The 19,002-nt window shown below is 43.8% G+C and overlaps 2 protein-coding genes across 9 annotated transcripts in view; one reads left to right on the top strand and one right to left on the bottom strand.

Moving 5' to 3' along the window:
• TFG (trafficking from ER to golgi regulator) overlaps positions 1 to 4,581 on the top strand; it is a 32,386-nt gene extending 27,805 nt beyond the window's left edge. For both annotated transcript variants that reach the window (XM_075542618.1, XM_075542617.1), the window contains exons 7-8: positions 707 to 808; positions 3,765 to 4,581. In XM_075542618.1, the coding sequence (XP_075398733.1) occupies positions 707 to 808; positions 3,765 to 4,153 (491 nt within the window). In that variant the 3' untranslated portion in view covers positions 4,154 to 4,581. The remainder of the gene's footprint in view (positions 1 to 706; positions 809 to 3,764) is intronic.
• A 449-nt stretch (positions 4,582 to 5,030) lies between these two features.
• The window catches only part of ABI3BP (ABI family member 3 binding protein), a 252,621-nt gene continuing 238,649 nt past the window's right edge, over positions 5,031 to 19,002 (bottom strand). For all 7 annotated transcript variants that reach the window (XM_075542610.1, XM_075542615.1, XM_075542611.1 and 4 more), the window contains 5 exons: positions 10,408 to 10,487; positions 9,370 to 9,399; positions 8,701 to 8,862; positions 7,107 to 7,229; positions 5,031 to 6,034 (listed from right to left, as the gene is read on the bottom strand). In XM_075542610.1, the coding sequence (XP_075398725.1) occupies positions 5,919 to 6,034; positions 7,107 to 7,229; positions 8,701 to 8,862; positions 9,370 to 9,399; positions 10,408 to 10,487 (511 nt within the window). In that variant the 3' untranslated portion in view covers positions 5,031 to 5,918. The remainder of the gene's footprint in view (positions 6,035 to 7,106; positions 7,230 to 8,700; positions 8,863 to 9,369; positions 9,400 to 10,407; positions 10,488 to 19,002) is intronic.

The following is a 19,002-nucleotide window of genomic DNA, read 5'->3' as shown; positions in this document are numbered from 1 at the left end:
AGATGTTTAGAACATTTCTCCATAGGAGCCGTGGTCCACTGACTTCAGATTATTCTAACCCTCTCCAGGGTTAGCAGGTCTGCAATTTAAAAGCACAGCGCGGAACCATTGCGCTTTATCCGATGCCATGTTTTGTTAGGGCAAGCAGGTGACAGACGTATTTTTAAAGCCAACACTTATCAAACCCTGGACGGTTATTTTGAGCTCTGAAGTGAAAGAATAGTATGTAATTCATTCTTACTCAAAGGGTCCTATTGTTCGATAACAAATTCAAGTCCAAATGATGTAGTTGATTGGTGTAGTGCTTTGGAAAAGATCCAAAACCACTAACGGTATTGATTCCTTGTCTCAGAGTTTTTATTTTGCTGCTTGATTTTTACTAGACGCAGAATTGTTTTCAGTGTTTATCTGTTAGTAGTTCAGGTGTGAAAACTTGCTTTTCTGGCGGTGGTTATGAGGTGGTAGCTACTAGTGTTAGTGTGTGGGAAGTAGTCATGTGCCCACTGCCAGTTGGCATGTGGGAAGTAGTCATGTGCCCACTGCCAGTTGGCATGTGTTCTCTGCAGTGAGCCCACCACAGAGAGGTCATGCTTTGTGTGTGTATGTGTTGGGGGTTGGAGAGAGAATGTACATGTACCTGTAAAACCTCTCCCTCAAGGTTTTGGCCCCTTTTTCTTTTGTGTGTGTGTGTGATTGTGTGTTTTAGGTCAGATGTACCAACAGTACCAGCAGCAGGCCAGCTATGGCCCTCAGCAGCCGCAGCAGGCCCCACCGCAGCCTCCACAGCAGTACGGTGTTCAGTATTCAGGTGAGCAGATGGTCCCAGGGACTCGGCTTGTGGTCTTTGAGCTGTTTCTATGCTCATTCACTTGAAGCTCTTTCTCATAGTTCTTTGTGGTGTGTACGTTATCGGAGAAAGGATTAACTTTTTTAGTGGGCAAAATGTTACCTATTTTACTTTTATACTTTTTACAGAGCTTCTAGAAATTTTTATTGCCAGTCAGCCTATAAGTTTCTCAGTGGACAGAAAACTAGCAAATGATCCCCTTTGTAGTTATGAACTTGCAAACCTGTCTCGTTGGTGTAATCCGCATACCTTTTAAGTGACTTAGACTACAAACAATGCAAGATTCCCCCCCCCCTTATGTGTGTAACTCTTGTGATAGACAGTAGTGTGCTCTTAGTATCTGCTGAAACACTAAACTTATACATGGAAAGGTGTTATGTAATAGACAAAATTAAGCTACTTACGTTTTTTAGTCTCCCAAAAGTATGTTGGGATATCATGAAAGTAGAATTATCTAAAATACTTTAGCAAATCTAAGCTTAGTTCTCCTTTTGTTTAAACCAGAGGTCCTCAAACTTTTTAAACAGGGGCCAGTTCACTGTCCCTCAGACCCTTTGGAGGGTCGGACTATAGTTTAAAAAAAAACTATCAAATTCCTATGCACACTGTTCATATCTTATTTTGAAGTTAAAAACGAAATGGGGCAAAAACACCCAGTGGGCCGGATAAATGTCCTCAGCGGGCTGCAGTTTGAGGACGCCTGGTCTAGAGTGTCAGTATCATCGTTTGTAGAAAAGACGTAGTCATCTAACCAGAGGTGCTTAAGAATCAGCTGGAGAGCCTTCTGAAGTTAACATGGACCCTACTCATAGACTTTTCAATTTGGTCAGGAGTAGGAACCCACCGCACTGTTTACCAGTTGCATTCAGGGACTCTGTAGGGCAGAGTAGAACTACCCCTCTGAGTTTCTGAGACTCTTAACTCTTTACAGGAGTAGAAAGCCTCGTCTTGCTCCTGCAGATTGACTGGTGGTTTCAAACTGCTGACCCTTTGGTTAGCAGCCAGCATGTAACCCCCTATGCCAGTAGAGCTCCAGGAATAGGATAGGCTTTGGTCAAAAAAGAGCCTTGCAGGCCATTTTAATGAGCTACCAGGGTCTGGTACCACTGATTGGGTCCCCATCCCGTGAGGATCCTGTCAGGGTCAACGACTGACATGTCCAAGGATGCACAGCCATTACGTGGGAGAGCTGAACCAGAACCCAGCTCTGGTGTTACAGTTAGGTGCTACTTACCACGCGGCATCCGCCAACCTCGACCTGGGCTTGGCAGATTTGTGTCATGAGAAGGACTAGGCTGGTGGACCTGTGACTCCCTGTAATAGAGGTAGGAGGGAGACTACATGGACACCCTAGGAGAATTGCTGCGCAGTGGTCAAGACTGGTAGCCTGCTGCTAATGAAGTGGCATCCCTAGGGTGATTTCTTTAACCGAGCAATAATTACAGATTTGATTGCCTCAAGATGCTGTTTCCAAAGGAGTTTCAGTTACCTGGTTAAAATGGAAGCAGTTCAAACCAATGTTGTGTTGTGAATTGAAGAGACACTTGGCAGCCTAGCTGCCGAATCCCCCTGTGTCTCTGAGATCTTAAAGTAAAAAAAAGGAGTTATGATTTTTTATGTAGAGGATAGGGGGAAATTGTATGGCAATCAAGATTTTATCCTAAATTGATCAGTCTTAAATGAAATGGTTCCTGTATTTGATTTATTTAGAAAAATTATGTGTACTCTTGATGATCCTAGTCAGGGTCCTCACTCTATTTTCTCTAAATTATTATCTTTGTGTTTCTGATCCCCTTAGTCATTTTAGCTTGAGTTTCATTGACTTTGGAGATAGGGATTCCCCTGAGTCGTCCTAGCCTGAATTTTGTGGACGCTGGAGCTCGTCCACAGAGGACTGACTGCTCGGGGGCTGTTACGTGGCAGTGCTGCATTGGGCCATCTTTGACCCTGTTGACAGCTCCCTCTGTAACGTTGTCTGGTTCTGTCCATGGATTTTATGTCCAAAAAGTTTCTTTCATGAGTAAATTTTGAACCCAGGTTCAAGGTGAGTTCAGAATATACTCAAATTTATTTATTCAATCCTTTTATTTTTTTATCTAAATACAGGGTTGTTCATATTTTAATAATTTTCTATTGTATCTGGTGTTTAATGCTGACAGGATTCCAGTCAATGGAGAGGTTTCATTGCAAGTAGCTGCAGGTGTGTTTCATGGTAGAGATTCATTCCAGTGAAGCAGACTTTTTCTTTAAAAAATTTTTTGCAACCTATTACATAATGACTTTGGACATTGATTTTGCGGGGCAGAATGGTTTGCTTTTTATGTGTTATACTGTTACTGTTACTGTTAAATCAACACTTTGAATTATTATGAAAGTAGAAGTATCAGATACCAAGTCTAAAAGAAATGAAAGATTTTGAAAATGGGTACTGAGGGTTTAATTTTAAGTGGCCTAATTTTTATACATATGAACAACCTCTAATTTTTATAGATAAGAACAACCTTAAAGCACCTCACTAGTGAAATAAGATGTATTAATTGTTCCACTTACAATCATTCATTCTCTGCAAAATGTCTTTATTTTGGACGAGTATAGAGCCCGCCCTCAAGACCAGGTTAAGAACTGCTCTGCTCTAGCCGGTGTGACTCTCCTAGCCAGCACAGTGTAACAGTTATGCATTTGTCACTTGAGCACCTGTTCTGTACTAGGAATTACGCTGGGACAAGGTTTTTGCCCTAAGGCATTCTATAGTCTAGAAGCAGTTGTAATATGTGTCATGTTGTCAATTTAAGAAAAGGTTTAAATATATTACCTATTTAGTTTTGAAATAATATACGATGAACTCTACCCCTTCGTTACGTAGAAGTTTGTTAAAGTTAGCACTTTACATAATAGGTTGTTTATTTTGCCTTTACAGCAGCAAACTATAGCCAGCAACCTGGGCCTCAGCCACCTCAGCAGTTCCAGGGATATGGCCAGCCACCACCTGCGCAGGCACCAGCTCCTGCCTTTTCTGGTCAGCCACAGCAACTGCCTGCTCAACCTCCACAGCAGTACCAGGCCAGCACTTACCCTCCCCAAACTTACACTTCCCAAGCGTCTCAGCCTGCTAATTACACGGTGGCCCCTGCCTCACAACCTGGAATGGCTCCAAGCCAACCTGGGGCTTATCAGCCAAGACCCGGTTTTACCCCACCCCCTGGAAGTACCATGACCACCCCCCCTCCCAGCGGGCCGAACCCTTATGCACGTAACCGTCCTCCCTTTGGTCAGGGCTATACCCAACCGGGACCTGGCTATCGATAAGGAAGCTCCGCCACGCTGATGCAGGTAGGGTTTTGTCTCCTAAAAGACTCCAATACTACTTATTTTAATTTGTATTGAAGTTCAGAAATTTAAAAAGCGGAGCATTTTTTACGATATCATTGTTGCTGTTAAATTGAAAGTATAATTTGCTGGAAGATAGAAAAGACAAAATGAACATTTTTCTTTCCCTGCTTTAAAATGTAGCAGCTCCCTAGTCATTTTATTTTGGAACACTACTCTTAAATCTGTGTAAAGTGATTGACTTTCTAGCTTGCCTTGTTCTGAGGAGATTAAAAATGATAGGTTTAGCCAGCTGACTCGGCTTTTTATTCTTAACATGATGTACTAAAATAGATCCCCTTTGAGAAGTCAACTAGATATTATGTAAAAATGTAACACTGATAGGCTAATAAAGATGATTGAATCCAGTCATGGTCGTGTATTTAATTTAGTTATTAACATTACACACACACGACAGTCATACTTTGCAGAACCCCCTTTTGTGGGTGTTTGACGTTAAAATGAAGCTTAAGTGAAGTGAAAGCATATTAACTCACAGTGTTCAGTTTTTCCCCCGTTGAATCTTAAGTAGATTTTACAGGAAGGCAGACTAGCTTCAGCTAAAAACACCAGGCTGCAGGGGAGTTTGGTAGATCCCGACAACCTCAGACATTCCTTAGAGAGATAAACATTCTTAAAATCAACAAAAACAACTTTAGTGCAGCATTTATGGTTGAAAAATTGATTTGATAAATGAAGCATGTTGAAAACTAAACACAGGAGAAAGGGTCTTTCAGAATGAGGGACATAATGCAGCATTCTACCTCCCTCCCCAGATGAAGGAAAACAATACTTTTTCATAAAAAATGAGTTAGATTTTTATTACAGCTTATGTTAAACAGAATTATGAAGACATTTTATGCATTCATTCTTAGCGATCTTACATATAAATACAGCCTAAATTGTAAAATGATAGGGAGCACATCTTGCATTAACTTTTTGTGCTCAGACTTCACACCCAGTCTCTGCGTTCAACTTATTGAGATCAGATCAAAAACATGAAGACGACTGCAGAAAAGCAAGTTCACTAGGACTTTACAACAAGTATCTGGGCGGGGAAAGAACAAAACACAATGGGAAACAATCTACTGGATTCCCATCGTGTTATCAGCCGAAATGAAAACGTACGGATTCGAACAATTCAGCAATTTGCAGGCATTTCAAGACGTGTTTACTAGTGTGAATGTTTACTTAATCTCTTCAGAAAAGCTATGCAGCTGTTGCTAAAGTTTAAATAAGCATGAATATTAAGACTTTTCTTCCCTAGGTATGCTGAAGATGATTTGATCCAATAAGTTAAACTAAGTAGAGATTTATGGAAGTGACTCACCAGTTAAAAAAGTATATGCTTATAAAGTAAGTATCTTCCCAAAAGAATAATTGATTTTTGATGTTAATTTTGCGATAAAACTATCTCAAAAACATTACAACACTGTGATAAATATACAATCTCTTAAAATACCATGACTAGGGAGCCAGCTTCCCCAAAAGTATTATTCTGTTAATATCTTGCTTTCTTAAAATGACTTTGTAAAACCTGATAAATATTCAGTCTTTTCTAATAATAAACATCTACTATTGCTATTAAATTTTAAACTTTTACACATAGTAAACAGAACAGCTTAAATGATGCGACAAATCCTGTCGTCTCCCTCTCATTTTGCCAAGATGAAGGAAAAGGTCCGTTTCAGCACGGTGACAGCATTTACCATTTCCCTGGAATTGTTGTCCCGCACTCGTACCACTGCACGTAATTGATGTGCGTGTGGCCACCTATTTCTCCAAACTGGACGGGCTCCTGGCGAACCGCTCTGAAATAGCCTGAGAGAGAATCACACACTGTCACATTGGCCCCATTACACTTTCGCCCTCCCAGAGTGTAGTCTGAAGTATGTCATGGAGTGACTGGAGGTGACTTGGTGAAGCAGTATATTGCAGGGGGACACCCCCCCCCCAAGAGCCCCCAGTGCCTTTCCAGATGCAGTAATGGCTGGTTAGAATTGGCCGTCTGGAGAAAGTTGGCATGTGCTCACCAAGTTTAGAGCTGAAGAGAGGTGGTGATGTTTGGATGCTGCATGTCATTGCCTACAGGAATGTTTTCTTTGTGCGTATGAAAGGCTACTGCTGTCTGAAGAACTGGCCCGTTTCCCACAGAATAGGAGGACTTCAAAATGAGGACAGTTCTGAGATGGTTAAACTTGTATGTATTTAACTGACCTCGAGCTGTGACATAATTGAAGATTTCACCGAGAAATGTTACAGAAACAATTCACAGTGGAAATCCTATGAGGTCATTTGAACTGCCAGGTAAATGGATTCCCTGGACGCGAGCCATCAGTTGGTACTGATGCTCGTTAGGCTGATACCTTTTGAGTATGTGCAAAATGTGTTGCTGAAAAACCTGTCATCATAATTATTGTATTAAATAGTCACAAAGACCCTGATGAAAAACGTCCATTTTGTCATTCCATTTCCCCACAGTCCTTTTGAAGCCGCCTCCTATGCTGCATAGCGCTAATGTGCCTTCAGCAGAAGGGCAGTCATTGGACACACTTGTTCTCATTGAGTTGTCTTTACAAGGTCCGTCAGTTCTGTTTATGGCAGCAAAGCTTTTATTTTTTGAAAGAATAAAATAATGCAGGTGCTGCTCGGTAACCCACAGAGGTACCTGAATGACAGATGTTTGAAAAACAGTGCTTTTATATTGCTGTTTTCCAAATTCAGATTTTCATGAGGTATAATGCATTCATATGTGTGTGTTCCCATATTAAAGTCTTAATTTTTTTCTAGTCTGAAAATTAAAGCGTGGTCCTATGAAATGAATTCTGTCATTGATGCTTTCCTTTCTGGGTTAATCTGCCAAGTGCCTTGTAGCTGAGGATCGAACACTTACCTTCTTTGGTGGGTAACTGATCAGAGGTGAGTTGCTGTCCTGTGCGTCCGTCTAAGAAAGAATCTACGAACTGACAGTGATCTTCACCGTGACCCCTCAGATCACCTATGTTATAAAACTTTCCTGAAGAACCAGAAATTGAAAGGATAATGGTGTTACTTTCTTTGCGATGTGGCAGTCATGAAGTAGTCGTTTCAAATCATTATCTTTCCTCCTCTTAACACCTCCCATCCTTGACCACACCCCCATCCCCTCGAATGTGCTAGGTCAGGTTACCCATGCTCCCTGCCTGAACCATTGACTAGTCTCCCCATTGGCCTCTGTTTCATGCTCATCTCCCTATAATAACGTATGCCTTCCTCCCCACTCCCAGAGAGCAGTGATCAAAGCCCTTCCCACGGTTCTAAGCCCCACGTGACTTCATGCTACCTGTATGCCAGGTCCTATCAAGTCCCGTGCTTCCTCATGGGGCTCAACTGCTGGAGGAATGGCTTTGCACTTCCTCGTCCTCTGGTTCCAACCATTCATCCCTATTATCTTTACAATGTTGCTCCCTTCTCACTTATCGGAAGCACAAGTGATAATTCTCAGAGAGACCTTCCCCAACTAACCATTCTAACTAAGGGCACTTCCAATCTGCTCAGCCACTCTTGTTTAAAAGTTTGCTCCAAAGCAGTGTGAAGGGATTTTTATTAGCATACTCTCTTGTCTCCACTAGCAGGAACTCCTTATTGATTGATTTGTCTCCAGCTCTGGCACAAAACCAAACTCCCTGCCCTCGACCCTGTGTGTTTCCAAGACTAACTTTATGGGAGTAGAAAGCCCAGTCTTTCTCGCCCAGAGCTGCTGCTGGTTGCGAACTGCCAACCATGCAGATCGCAGCCCGACTCAGCCACTACCCCACCAGGGATCCTTGGCTGGCACAAAGCAGATCCTTAATATTTGTTGAATGATTGAACAAACAGATGTCTAGGTTGGACCCAATCTTTTTTTCTTATGAACACTTGTGAGTATTGAAAGTAAAATGATCTATGGGGCTCTGAGCAAGAGGTTTATAGCCCTTCTGGTCTAATGTATGTAATTATTCTCTGGCAAATCTTAAAAGTTGTTACATTTTATTACCAGGCTTTCATCATCAGATGGCTAACTATTGAGCTTTCATGTGCTAGACCCTCTTCATTCTATTTTTCCTTGGTGCTGTTACAAACCGCGTTCCCTGTTACCTTTTAATTCCATATCTCAAATCCTGTTTGCTAGACTGATAAGTATTCTAATGACACCTTTACGGAGGAGGAAATTAACTTGTATTTACATCACACTAAAGCAGCCGTTCTCAACCTGTGGGGGTTGAACGACCCTTTCATAGGGGTCGCCTGAGTCACAGTAGTAGCAAAATGACAGTGATGAAGTATCAGTGAAAATAATTGTATGGTTGGGGATCACCACAACATGAGGAACTGTATGAGAGGGTCGCGGCATGAGGAAGGTTGAGAACCGATGCACTGATGGATAGAAATCTCCCTAGGAAAAGCCCAGTGACAGCAGGCTTTCCCCTGAAGGGAGACACCCACAGGAGGCCCGGCCCCCTGCTTACCTGTGAGGGAGTCGCTCAGGTAAATCTTGTACCTGAGAGAGTTGCACAGCTGCACCCCAACGAACTTCTTGTACCACGTCCTTTTGACATACTGCTTGCCTTTACACTCTGAGTACGAGTCTGAACTAAAGGGTCTCTCCGTCCAGATGGCATCTCTCCCTGCTGTGGGAAGAAAGCACATCCCACTGAAGGGCTTGCCCGGAAAGCCTATAAGGCAGCAGGTACTGTTCTCTCTATTGCCAAACCAGGATAAAGGATCCAAAAAGGGTTCTAAGAACTAATGCCCAAATTCCTGCCCCTAGCCAGTGTGTAGACATTTAGTAGCCTCTGCAGTTCAACATACAAATAGCACCCTACATTCTTCTTTTGAAGCACAATACAAAAAGCTGAACGGCTGCTTGAAAGCTTGTTTTCCGAAAGCAGGAATGAAAGTCACAGCCTATTCTCATTACTAACATTGGAGCTGGTCTGGCAAGACGGTGAAGGCACCTTTCAAAAAGATCCAAGTGCTCCCAGCCCAGGTTTTAGGTAAACATTCACACCTAACTTACATTCTGAGATGACAGACTGGCAGGATGTGAAATCCTGGGGACAGATCTGCCTTTCTTGCCAAATGGGATTCATGTATCGGAGTATATAGCTGGGTTCCTGTTCAGGCAGGGTACTTACCAGATACCGGCTCACTCACTAGAGGATCCGCTGAGGAAAAACAGTAAAAGATGTTTAAATAAGTCACTGCCCGTTTTCCAAGAAATGGTACAGTGAGACAGTATAACATTGGTACTTAATGTGTGTTACAAAATCCCACCACTGTTAAAAGAAATAGCCCAAGACAGATTTTCCACCAAAGGGGACAGACAAGGTTGCCAAGGGGAGGGGGGCAGGAAAGGGAGGAATGATGGAGCGATAGACTAGGGTTAATTGGTATTAACTTGGGTGAAGAGCAAGGTAGTAGTCCAAAGAGGGAGAAGAGAGAAAGGGAGGGGGGGGGGCTGTTTCTAAGTAGTTTAAACAGTTGAATACAAAAGAATGTCAGCACCCACCTAATTTACACACACACACAATGTTTTAAAAAACCCTAATTGCAATATGACGTTCATGCTAAAGACTGGTGCTTTGTTTAGAAATGGTTGCAGAATCTCCCTCTACCAGGGCTCAGCTGTATCTGGGGCATGCGATTTGAGCAGTGTCCAAACCGTTGCTTTTGTTTCACAGAGCCCATTGGCAAACCCGTCAAGATGCCGAGGACTGCAGTTGGTGTAAGAATTACGCAAATAACGCTGTGTACAGATGCAGCTCACTTAGGACCTGGCACCCAGAAGGCTGGATTATAAGGTTTCACAATGACTAAACATAAAAAAAAAACAAAACAAAGCAAAACCCTATCAAATGAATCCCCTTTTAGCATGCCTGCTTTTTGGGCACTTGTCACACAGGTGCCCGCTCACCAGATTTTTTTAGTATAGATTATGCCCTTTTTGTATTTTCTTTTTAATTGATAAGTTTTAACTCCTCACCATTCTCTCACATCTAAATAAAGGAGGAAAAGCTTAAGTGGGACTTCCTTTCAGTTTGCCCTTCATTGAACGCTTCAAGAACTTCAGTGCCTACATGGTTTCGCTGGGTCTCAAACAAGTTCCCTTGGGTAAACCACTGCTGCAAGGTGGCCCTCTGATACTTGTTAGGGAGGACTGCCGATGCGATTACCTGATTCCGTACTGAAGGTCACAGTCTTGCTGGGTGGGCCTTCACCAAGCGGGTTTTTGGGTTTCACTTCAAATTGATAGCTGTTCCAGGGGAAAATAAGAATTGTAACATTCTCGGGGGATAGGAAGTCACATACTGAAAGCCCTCCTGCTTCTATTGTGAACGCACCATGCTGTTGACGGAAGCCTATTCTAGAAGCAAGTTGCTGAAAGAAAAATTGCTCTAATTTTGCTTTTCAAGCCAGCTTGTCTTCAAAACAAGAATCTATGTTTTGTATAAAACAGATTAGATTTAAAGAGATAGCTGCATTAAAGAAAATCCTAATTAGAAGAAAATGGGCAAGTTGGTAATGGGCATGCCAGGAGAAAGTCATTTAGAGGACCCCGGCTAATTTCCATCTTACTTTTCTTCAATTGCCTGTTACTGCCGAGAGCAAAGAAATGGAAAAGCCCCCTTTGATTCCCTTCATAGCAACCTTGAGTACGCTGTGGGGCTAGATGGTGGCACTCTGCTTTAGGCATTGGACTGCTAACTAAGGTCGGGTTTAAGCCCACTAGCCTTAGCCATCCTAGGAAAGCTAGAATGAGCCTGTCTGTTTCCTTTAAGATTTACCCTCTAAGAAACCCTGCACAGAATCGCTATGAATGGGAACCAAATCTGTGACTGGGTACCTAGGTCAGAATCATGATGGTGGGAATGGGGGCTGTTCATTTAAAAAACAGTTGTCCCACCCACCCTAACTATTGAATCTTTCTGAGGCTGAGGTAGGAGTCTCTAGCAAGTTCCCTAGATGAGCTTGATAACCCACTGAAATGGGAGCACTTCAGTCCTCAGCTATAGGAACAAATGCACATGAAAATGTTTCTTGTTGAGGACTGCCTGGCTGTAGCTCTGGGAACTCAGGTTGACTGGCCCACAGAAGCCAGCTGGCTTCAGGACAGGTTGGACAGACAGTGTGGCTCATGAGGAGGAGGGGTACAAGATTAAGACTTTGATCTCTAAACTATACTCATGGGCCAAGCCTTGAACACTTTCTGATGATGATTTAAAATAAAAAGCAAGTTCAGATCCTTTGAAGTTGAATGCTTTTGATTCTGTCCTTCAAAACTATGCATTCAATTGCTGTATCTGTCAAATTTTATCCGCAAAGTAAGTCTTTAAAGGAATTCAGACAGGAAAGTGATTTGGCATTTGCTTGAAAGAAGACTTTAAAAAGAAAGGAGAAGACTTCAGGAAAATAACTGAATGCAAAACCAAAAGTATCGTCTGAATCCCACATTTGTACACAGCTTTGGGAAGATAATTGATTTCCATCTTTGAGAAGCTTGTTATTGAAGGAAGCAAGAGAGACAACCCAAAAGATTGAAAGGTATTTTCTACACAAGTGAAGACAGAAGAAAGGTAGTACTCATAGTTTGGCACTGGCTGCACAAAGTGAGTAATTAGCACATCAGAAGTTTCTGGGGCTCCAGCAGTTCGCTTCTTGAGCACAACATTGCGTGCAGATTCTACCAGAATTACCTAGAACACGGCTGGTTTCTAGCAGTACAACAGGGACAGCAAGTATTTGTGTGCTTCCTGTATACCAGGCACTACGAGGACCGTTAATACACAGATTTATTACATGTAGCCCTGGGAGATGTGTATTGCCTCTGTCCGTTGAGAACAAGGAGGGTCGCGCGATCATTGCCTGACTTTTTCAGGTATCGGGTTCTTTGAAACTAAATGAATGCATTGCCCTTTATAAGAGTGTTAATGAGAGCGTGCACATTTTTAAACGGCTGTCACCCACCCATCCCACCCCCCAAAACAAAACAGCATACCCCCTGACCAAGTTGATGAGAGCTCAAAGTGACTAAGGAGCCTTGGGGGCACAGTGGGCTAAGTCCTGGGCTGCTAACCAAAAGTTGTGGGGGGTTCAAACCCACCAGCCACTCCTGGGAAGATGAGGCTCCCCACTCCTATAAAGATCGATCTCCTAGGAGAACCCTCTGGGGTTTCTGAGTCGAAATCAACTCCACGGCAGTTTGTTAACCACTAGCATGAGGTGCTTTTGCGATACTCAGAATGCAGATACAAAAATCCCTCTGCCACTCATTTAAACAAGCCATACATATGGGGTCTTTGGGTATTGAGTTTTTTAAAGATTAAAGTCTTGTTGAGAGGCCTGGCAGCCTGAGTGGGGAGGGGAGGGAGAAAGTTGCGATGGACTGAAAACGGGGGTGGAAACTCAGAGGCGTCTGGACTGTGGGTCCGGGGGCAGTACATTCCATTCCCGAGCCCGTGCTGAGCCAGGCCTGCTGAAGGCAACCTCCCCCAAACCCCCATCTTTCTAGTCCACACTTGTTTACACCGCAGCTCCGTTGGCAGCACGGCCACATACACGTGGGAGCTATTTTCCTGGTTTGTGAGGTGGGAGTCGGGGCCAACATTTTATGGGACTTGACAAGTTTTAAAGGAAATATTTTAAACTAAGTTTCATGACTAGCATGGGAAATTAGAGGCACGTGTTTGGCCAATTAAACCCTAAGCAAACAAGTTACCTGGTCAGGGAAAAACCTTTTTTAAGAATCACATGCTGCCAGCAGGTGTGGGACAGCCCAGGATGGAGAGCCCTGTCTCCGGGAAGGGTATTCATTGTACTTATGAACTAAGCATAAAGCACAAGAATGCCCTTACCATTTTTCAGAGAACAGAAAAGGTCCTTGAAATAAAGTTGTTGCATGAAAACAAAACCTAAACAAGGTTTGGAACGACATTTGAAAATTTACAAATATTAGACAAAAAGCCAGACAGTTAGCCAGCGACCACAATAACCAACTAAGAGGAATTCTGGAAGAGAGCTCAGGGGGAAAGAGGGTGGAAAACTGTCCCAGAAAGTGTCCAGATGGAAGGGCCTACTCCATGCTCATTAAAACAAAATAGAAAAGATGAACTAGCACATACTCTTTGCAACATCTCACAGTAATGGAGATACCAGTGATGCTGTGGGCTAGGCTTTGGACTGTTAACCACAAAGGTTGGTAGTTCAAACCCACCAGTTGCTATGAGGGAGAAATAAGGTAGGGCTGTCTGCTCCTGTAAAATTTATACCCTTGGGAGTGCTATAGAGGGTCACTATGAGTCAGAATGCCCTCGATGGCAGGGGGGTTGATTTTCTTTTGGTTTGGGGGGGGGGTATCCTAATAGCTTCTGAGAAGAAAGCAAGAGGTCCCATTCATAGGATTTAGAATCAGGATTGGCATTTGATTTCTTGACAGCAACACTACCCGCCCCCCCCCCCAAAGTAAAACATTAAAACTTAAAACTCACTGCCATCAAGTCAATTCCAGCTCTTAACAACCCTGTGTACCGTTTGCGAGACAGGAATCGTTACGGGGACAGAGATGGTCAACACCTACCCCACAGCAAGACCAGGGCTCCCTACCAACAATGAAGCAATAGCTGCACAATTCTGAGAAACTCTTTTTGTCTTAAAATTTCATTCTAGGTAACTCATCACTTAATTATCAGAGTAAAGCAAGGAGTCATAGCTGTGTTCACCCATTAACTTTGTCTCAAGATGTAACCTCCCCAAACGAGGGCAGGAGCAAAGAAGGGAGATGAGGGGATGCGGGAATTAAGAAATCCCACACAGGAGAAGGGCAGAACTGAGCGCCAGGAGCAGTGTTGTCAGACACAAAAAGTGGAGGACTTGAGCAGGTCACTATCTTGAAGAATCAGCCAGAAATATGGATTCCACCTCGTAGACAAAGAGCAAAAGTATTCAGAAATGGTTGCCTCAGAAACAACACAGGAAGAGGAACTTCTGTAACGTTCTTCAAGATTTAAAACCTAGTAAGACTTAGTACATCAAATTGAGTATCGGAATGGAGTATAGTCTGGGTAACAACTGCATCAAGCCTCTGGGCCTCACAGAGGACTGAAAAAAAAAAACCAACAAACCAAAACCTAAAAACTCACTGTCCCTGAGTCGATTGTGACTCATCATGAACCTATATAAGGTTTCTGGCACGATAGTCTTTGTGGGAGCAGAGAGCTTCATCTTTCTGCTGCAGAGTAGCGATGGGCTTGAACTGCCGACCTTTACATTAGTGGTCCAACCCTTGCCAGAGAGTGCCACCAAGAGAAGCCCAATAAAGACCAGTCCTCACAGAATGCCGCAGAACACACACCTGATGGGTCATGCATCCCACAGAAGTACCTTTCCCGCAGCCCTATTGGGAGGCAGCACTGCGACGTCAAGACTATGGACTCTGCGGTCAGAGAGATGTGCCTTCAGACCATGCTCACATTTTAATGTGAGACGTTGGGCTAAATTACTAACCTCTCTGACTTCACATACACAACGAGGACAATCCGGGGTCGGCCAGGAGGCTATCAACCATCTCTTCATAGAGGGATCAAGGGATCCATGAGGGGGGTTTGGTTTGTTTCTTTCTTGGTTTGTTTTTGTGGTGTATAAGGAAAAAAAACGATTGTTGGAAACTTCTGGAGGTTGGGTGTCTGAAATCAGGGTGTTTGCAACATGGATTCCTTCTGCAGACCCTGGGCATGGCCGTTAGTCTTTGACCTTCCTTGGCGTGTAGACCCATCGCTCTGAGTCCATTATAGAATATACTCCCTGCGTCTTTTCTTTTCGGAAACAGTTTTATTGCCATATGCTTTACGTATCACATGATTTAATTGTTCAGTTACATTAAGGTTTGTGCCATCACCACCACAAACAATTGCAGAACATTTTCTTCTACTCATAGTTGTTAGCTCCCATTCCGCCCCCACCCCCGCCCCCACCCTGCCATCCTCTCAGGCAGTTATCAGTCCAGTTACTGTCTCTCTGGATCTACATATCCTGGCTTTTACATATAAAAAAAAATCATACACAGCATAACCAGGAAGCAAACAAAACAACAAGGTTGTTTGTTTTGGTGAGGATTAAATGAGAAGACATACAAGCAAGGACACAGTAACTGAGTATGAAAACTAGCATGTGTTATATTATGTCTCTAAGTGTATACTATGTCTTTAAACCCCAAACTTCCTGCCATCAAGTCGATGGCAGCTCATAGGAGCCCTATAGGACAGGTAGAACTGCTCCTGTGGGCGGCCGAGCCTCTCGGGGGATAGAAAGCCCTGTCTTTCTCCCAGAGCAGCTGACCTCCAGTTAGCAGCACACCCATAACCACTGCCCCTCCACAAAGGCGCCCTATGCTATGGAGAACTTGGTAAGCACTCCCTTAGAACGCCTCTATGTCTCAACTACTCGCCTTTGTGCCTGGGAAGGGTATAATAGAGGCAGAGTCAAGCACTCGTTGGCAAGATGGAAGATGTGTCAGGCAGGTGAATCTAGCTGCCTGTCATCCAAACAGCCTCCACAAGCCAAGCGGAAAAACCACCTGCATACAAGATTTCAATGACGACACCATAGAGCTCTACCTGCATCATCCTAGAGGGGTGCGATGGTGAACTAGAGGGTGAAGCTTGCGGCTCACCGTGGGAGATCAATTGTTAAACGCCGCACAGGGAGGTACAAATATGCCAATTCACAGAAAAGCTGAAAGCCAAGGTTTCAAAATGTAGGATTACAGTTCATGTGTCCAGGAATGCCAGAGGGGGCTGGAGCACGGTTCTGTCTTTCCCCCACCCCGCTCTAGAGGCCACAGCATTCAAAGCAAAGGGTAATGCAAAGTGGGTGGTGGTAGGAGAGGAGGAATTTTCCTTTCATGGACCAGCGGCATTGCATGCCCTTCAGAGAGTGCTCGGCGCTGCAGAAAGTGGTTAACTGAACCGTTGCTGCAATTCCTTCGTCCTTCACCGGGAAGGCATTGCGCTCCTGCTCAAACCTAAGGTCAAAAGCAATCAAATGCTGCGACTTTGGCTGCCTCTTAGACTTCTCTGCACAGCCCAGAGAAGAGGTGTCAAAGGTTGACACCGAATCTGTAGCACCCAGAACAGGGCCTAATGGCTCTTCCGCAGGCCGCCTGCACTCAGCCAGCCTGGCAGTTCCTAACCAGCTGCTGCCTATCTTCCAGCTCATGTCCTGAGCCGACATTTTACTGAATTGGACAGCTGAAACAACAGCCCCAAACTGCCCTGTCTGCCAGCTACAGGATTCGGGGGTAGGTTTTAACCTCAGGGAAAGAAGTGTTCTCCCAAATCCTGCCAAAGCACAAAGTTAAAAAAAAAAAAAAAAAGCACTTGAACAGACTTAAGTGGATTTGATTTATCTTCATTACCCAGACAGAGCACATTTTCCACAGGCAATCGCTAGACCACGCGTCTGGCACGCTTAATGAATTCTTCAGCTTTTCTGTCCAGATGTGGGGGAGAGGGGCTCATGGGGAGAGAAGAGTGGAATGAACAGGCTTTTCTTCGTTCCTTTGGAGGAAACGGTGGTGTGTCCATTTGTATTTCTCAGTCACTTCATCAGGAGGAATCTAGTCCATGGATGCATTATCAAAACGTGTGCTAAGAACACCTTATCTAGAAACAAGTTCTAGATTTCGGACATAGATAAGAGTCAAAGGACATAGTTTGCCAGAACCGCTCTACCAGCTCAGCGACTGACGGGTTTAAGTTCACGTTCAGTAGCAGTTCTTCCACTGACTGCAGGCATGGCTTCAGAGGCCACAAAATAAGATCATTTTCAAGCTCAGAGAGATCAACTAGTTGAGATCAACTCGTCCCCACCTCCTGTCCTTGAGCAGTGGTGCCCAACTTCAGCAGTGCTATTCACAGAGGTATTCCTGAGTGGAGGGAAGGGTTACTGCACTTTACTGCTGACCAACAGGTTGGAGACTTACCTCCATCAAGAGATGCCTCAGAAGAAAGGGGTGATGACCTGCTTCTGGCAACCCCTCTGGAACACAGTTCTCCTCAGACACATCTGGGGTGGCCAGGGGTGGCTTGATGATTAGAAATGGCAGAAGGGGACATAACATAGTGGCCTTTGCAGGCCACATGGCTGTGTTTAGATATGAGAGGCTCTTCTTGGTATTTTTTTTATTAGAGCAACAAGTGCCAGGCATTGCCTGAAACAATAGAGTACTGTGTTCTAGAAAAAGAAATGGTGCTCGGGGATAGAGGTGGGGCAGGAAAAGCTCCTCCTTTCTCTCCCCCTGCTGTCTAAATCCAAGAGAGCCACTTCTAAGGAGATCACAAAGAGAAGCGGCCGCTCTCTTGCTGGGTTGTAGGGCATGTAGAAAAGTCAACCTCTGTGATTTGGGCCAATGCTGCCCCAAATGTTTCCTTGACTGCTTACTGCTTTTTGATATTTTATGTTTTCTTTGGCTTTGTACTATGATGTTGATTAAAACACTCCTACACGGCATGAGTCCAGGTGCTTCTGATGTCTCGTCTTAAGATACAACACAGAATACTCAGGGTCAGTTAGGAATCTGGGAAGATGGGAGGAGAAGTAAGGGTGGGTTACCCAGACGTACTAGGGTATTGGTCCCAGTGACATCACAAGGAGAGATGTTACCTTCTGTATCTCCCAGAGATGGTATCTCCCCAGAGTTCTACCCCATGCCAGACCATACAGTCATTAATATTGGGCACTATTGATTTTCATCATAGAAAAATAAGTGATAGAGATGTAAGTTACCTAAATGCCATATTCCTTAGCTATATAAATACTAACAACAAAATTATTTTATAAACTCAACACTGAATTATAAGATTATTAGTAGCTGAAAGGAAGCTTTTTAAAAAAATCATTTTATTGGGGGCTCATACAACTCTTATCACCATCCATCCATCCATCCATCCATCCATCCATCAAGTCAAGCACATTTGTACATCTGTTGCCATTATCATTCTCAAAATATTTGATTTCTACTTGAACCCTTGGTATCAGCTCCTCATTTCCCCCTCCCTCTCTGCCCCCTCCCTCACGCACCCTTGATAATTTATCTTATTTTTTCATGTCTTACGCTGTCCAACATTTCCCTTCACCCACTTTTCTGTTGTCCATCCACCAGGGAGGGGGATATCTGTAGATCCTTGTAATCAGTTCCTCCTTTCTACCCCATCTTTCCCCCACCCTCCCAGAATCGCCACTCTCAGCACTGGTCCTGAAGGGATCATCTGTCCTTGATTCCCTGTGTTTCCAATTCCTATCTGTACCAGTGTATATCCTCTGGTCTAGTCAGATTTGTAAGGTAGAATTGGGATTATGATAGTGGTGGGGAGGAGGAAGTATTAAAGAATTAGAGGAGAGTTGTATGTTTCATCATTGCTATACTGCACCCTGACTGGCTCTTCTCCCCTCAACCCTTCTGTAAGGGGATGTCCAGTTGCCTACAGATGGACTTTGGGTTCCCACTTAGCACTCCCCCTCATTCACAATGATATGATTTTTTGTTCTTTGATGCCTGATACTTGATCCCATCAACACATTATGATCACACAGGCTGGTGTGCTTCTTATATGTGGGCTTTGTTGCTTCTCAGCTAGATGACCGTTTGTCTTCAAGCCTTTAAAACCCCAGATGCTGTATCTTTTGATAGCCAGGCACCATGAGCTTTCTTCACCACATTTGCTTATGCACCTGCTGTGTTTTCAGTGATCATATTGGAAAGGTGAGCATCATGG

Source organism: Tenrec ecaudatus, chromosome 2, assembly GCF_050624435.1.
Source record: "Tenrec ecaudatus isolate mTenEca1 chromosome 2, mTenEca1.hap1, whole genome shotgun sequence".
NCBI classification, from domain to species: Eukaryota; Metazoa; Chordata; class Mammalia; order Afrosoricida; family Tenrecidae; genus Tenrec; species Tenrec ecaudatus.
The sequence above is the reverse complement of the archived record's forward strand: the minus strand, read 5'-3'. Positions and strand labels throughout refer to the sequence as shown.